This window comes from Meleagris gallopavo, chromosome 5, assembly GCF_000146605.3.
Source record: "Meleagris gallopavo isolate NT-WF06-2002-E0010 breed Aviagen turkey brand Nicholas breeding stock chromosome 5, Turkey_5.1, whole genome shotgun sequence".
NCBI classification, from domain to species: domain Eukaryota; kingdom Metazoa; phylum Chordata; class Aves; order Galliformes; family Phasianidae; genus Meleagris; species Meleagris gallopavo.
Window position 1 is genome coordinate 39,545,402 of NC_015015.2, and position 3,766 is coordinate 39,549,167.

Consider the following 3,766-nt stretch of genomic DNA (forward strand, 5'->3'; position numbering starts at 1 on the left):
AAAAAACATTTAAAGGGACACTATTTACACCAGCCGTTCAGGAACTTAAATAACACATCTATGCAAGTTGATTTAATAAGAACTTAAATTATAATATTTTTATTCATTTTTTTTTTGCAGACACAGATGATATTTCCCTCTGAGGTATACTTCAAGATTATCTTGAGACCACCTGTTTGCATAGATTATATATGCCCCACTCTGACCATGGATAGGGCTTCTGGACATATCTAAATCATATTACATGCTCCAGTTTGCACTGAACAAAAAACAACTCAGATGCGCAAACACAAAATGCCACGTACTCGCTTGGCAGATTAAACTTTTTACTTTTTTCCATATTTTTTGCTATACATATTTCTTCTTCGTCTCCTCTGTAAGAGAAGTGGTATGACTATGCTGACGAAGTTCAAAAAACTAAACAGCACATTCAGGTCGGCCCTTTTTATCTCATTTTAAAAATCACTTTGCATGCAGGTATGTTAAGAGAATATGTAAAGTGCCATATTCTTTATTTTGGCCTCATTTCTATCTGGTATGTGTGAGTTAATTCTGACTATTTCAATTTATTAAACTGTGTCACCACTTAGTTTCTCATTAAGGATAAGAATAAGCCGTTTTGCTAGTTCAACTACACAGATTTAATCAAATTGTTAAGTACTTTTTTCAGTGTATTACTATCATCTTCAATATGTGATTTGTTCAAATATATTGCATTTCAAATATATTTAGAATGGATTATGATTTTATTCTTTATAAAAATTCCATGGACAATTCTGGCAGTATTTAATGGGAAACAAGTGCGTGTAACATATAGTGCAGGTAGAAAAGAGCAGAACCCTAATGTAGTTCAGCATCATAACAATACCGGACTGTTCATTAACAATTATGAATATGTAAGTAAAAGCTGGAATTATTTTTTTAGAACCTAAAATTCTTTTTGCACCTCTTTCTTTAAGAACCAGTGAATACAAATTAATTAATGCTTCCCTACAAGTACTTACATATGACTTGACAAAAGATCTGGATGACTACTCATTGTTTCAAATAAAATCTTCAGTTTATATTTAAATCAACTAGCTTAAGTGACTAACCAAAGAGAAGTAGCCATGGGAAAATTTATACACAAATTTTCAAAAGCAACGTGTCAGCAACCTGCATGTTAACAGAAGACTATGCAGTCTCAACTAAGTGAATTAAAGAAATGAATTATACCTTCATATCAGAGTAAAATGCTGGAGTGTTAATTATTTCTAAGCTCAAAAGAGAAAATACACTCATTTTACAATATATAGACGAATTAAGACTACTCAACTATGAGTAACAATATTGCTGTACAGAAGCCAATCTTAGAAATGACACTATGGTTTTCTCGTTTCACATTATACTTCAGTAAGGTACAGAAATTACAGCTATAGCTAAGTTACACTTCCAGAGTAGGCTATAAGCCTACCTCATTTTTAGTCCTTTGTAGGCACCTAGCTACCATGCTGGGAAGAAATAGCACTGATATCTGTGTATCAAGAATAACAGCATGAGTGAAGACAATTTCTGTTGTGCAGATTCAAGCACTAATTTGGGTCATCAGCGCTTATTTAGTTGCATCATCAATCACAATTAATTCTTTTCTTAAGTTTTAATCAAATTATAGTAAAAGGATATAAAGAAGAACCAAAGCTCAAGATGATATGACATTAGTAGCCAAAGAAGACAAAAGGCAAGGCACATGTCTAATGTAGAACAAAAAGGTAAGATTAAAAAGAAATGAACAAGCTTTGAGTAGAGCTCTGTGCCTTCATGGACCCTAGTAAGTACCTGATTCTTATTCCATACCTATCTTTCATGAACGTTCTCACAATTTAAAAACCAGGCAACAATCAAGAAGAAACGGATGAATGCGAAAGGCCTTAGGGAAAGGCCTTAGAAAATACTACAGGGGGAAAACACACTTGAGTATCAGAGAAAAAATATCAGTGCTTTCTTAAATGAAAAGAAGCAGAGGAGGAAAAACCGTTAAAATGAACAGTAAAATCCCTCTGAGCACATAACTGTACTGGTGGTCTGAAATAGTTCATTTTAACAGTCTTGTAACCAGTTGCTCAAGAAAGATTAGTGCCAAAAACTGATGCCCACAGAGTCACTTGAGAGTATCTTCAAAAGCAAAAATTTGAGTCTCCAAAAATTTGTAGTGTTTCACTCTACAAACCTAGCATAGACTAGGGTGAAAGAAAATGGAACACATGATTGATCAATGCCAGAAGCAGAGTGGGAGACAAGAATCAAAGAAACCCCCAAGAAAGTTATTGGTAGTGTAGCTGTGCAGGAAATCTGTTCCCTGACACTTATTCATAATGCCCACATCCTTGTACTGCCCTTAAGAGACTTGAAAATGGTGTCTTGTATCAGTAACATGTACTAATCTTCTTTTTTCTTCTCTTTTCCATCCCAGGAGGTGAATTAGTTATTCCTCTACTTGTAGAAGACCCTTTAGATATCCCTCCTATTGCTACTCGTGCACCTTTCATTACACTTCCCCCTACCTTTCGCCCCCTCCTCACCATTATTGAGACCACCAAAGATTCCCTGTCCATGACCTCTGAGGCGGGGTTACCTTGCTTGTCGGACCAAGGCAGCGATGGTTGTGATGATGATGGCTTGGTGATATCTGGGTATGGCTCAGGGGAAACCTTTGACTCTAACCTACCCCCTACTGATGATGAAGATTTTTACACCACCTTCTCCTTGGTAACAGATAAGAGTCTTTCCACTTCAATCTTCGAAGGTGGCTACAAAGCACACGCACCCAAGTGGGAATCCAAGGACTTTAGACCTAACAAAGTCTCCGAAACTGGTAGGACTACTACCACGTCTTTGTCCCCTGAGCTGATCCGCTCCACAGCTTCGTCCTCGACTGGGATGGTACCCAAATTGCCAGCCGGCAAAATGAATAACCGTGAGCTCAAACCCCAGCCTGACATAGTCTTGCTTCCGTTGCCCACTGCCTATGAGCTAGACAGCACAAAGCTGAAGAGCCCGCTAATCACTTCCCCCATGTTCCGTAATGTGCCCACAGCAAACCCCACGGAGCCAGGAATCAGACGGGTTCCGGGGGCCTCAGAGGTGGTCCGCGAGTCGAGCAGCACAACGGGGATGGTCGTCGGCATTGTGGCTGCTGCCGCCCTCTGCATCCTCATCCTCCTGTACGCCATGTACAAGTACAGGAACAGGGACGAGGGGTCCTATCAGGTGGACGAGACGCGAAACTACATCAGCAACTCAGCCCAGAGCAACGGCACGCTCATGAAGGAGAAGCAGCAGAGCTCAAAGAGTGGCCACAAGAAACAGAAAAACAAGGACAAAGAGTATTATGTGTAAAAAAGAATACTTATTTATATATAAATATATAAATACTTAATGAGATTTAACTATCAAAATCATTGCAGTGAATGAGATTAGGAGATATCGTTTGTGGGAAAAAGTATTGGGAAAAAAAATATCAGCAGTGACTGTTAATGTCTCAGTCATCACTTGGAGTCAGCAAACTCTGCCCTAATGTATTATAAAGCACACTTAGCGTTCTGGAGATGGCGCATACAGCTCTGCCCTGTTAGTGAACTTGGATGTCTCCAAATCTCCTCCTCCGCTGAACTTTCTGCAAAAGTAGAAGACTTCATGGCTTACTTGTTTCATATCTCCAAGTGAGTCTTTAACAATGTTCGTGATTCCTGACTGTATCAATAATTTTGCAGTTTAGTTATTTAAAAAA

General features: G+C 38.5%; 1 protein-coding gene across 13 annotated transcripts in view; it reads left to right on the forward strand.

Annotated features, from left to right (window-relative positions):
• NRXN3 (neurexin 3) overlaps positions 1-3,766 on the forward strand; it is an 896,531-nt gene extending 892,765 nt beyond the window's left edge. For 6 of the 13 annotated variants that reach the window (XM_019615790.1, XM_031553622.1, XM_031553623.1 and 3 more), the window contains one exon: positions 2,450-3,766. In XM_019615790.1, coding sequence (XP_019471335.1) covers positions 2,450-3,375 — 926 coding nt within the window. In that variant the 3' untranslated portion in view covers positions 3,376-3,766. The other 7 variants (XM_031553628.1, XM_031553624.1, XM_031553625.1 and 4 more) reach the window with 3 other exon arrangements.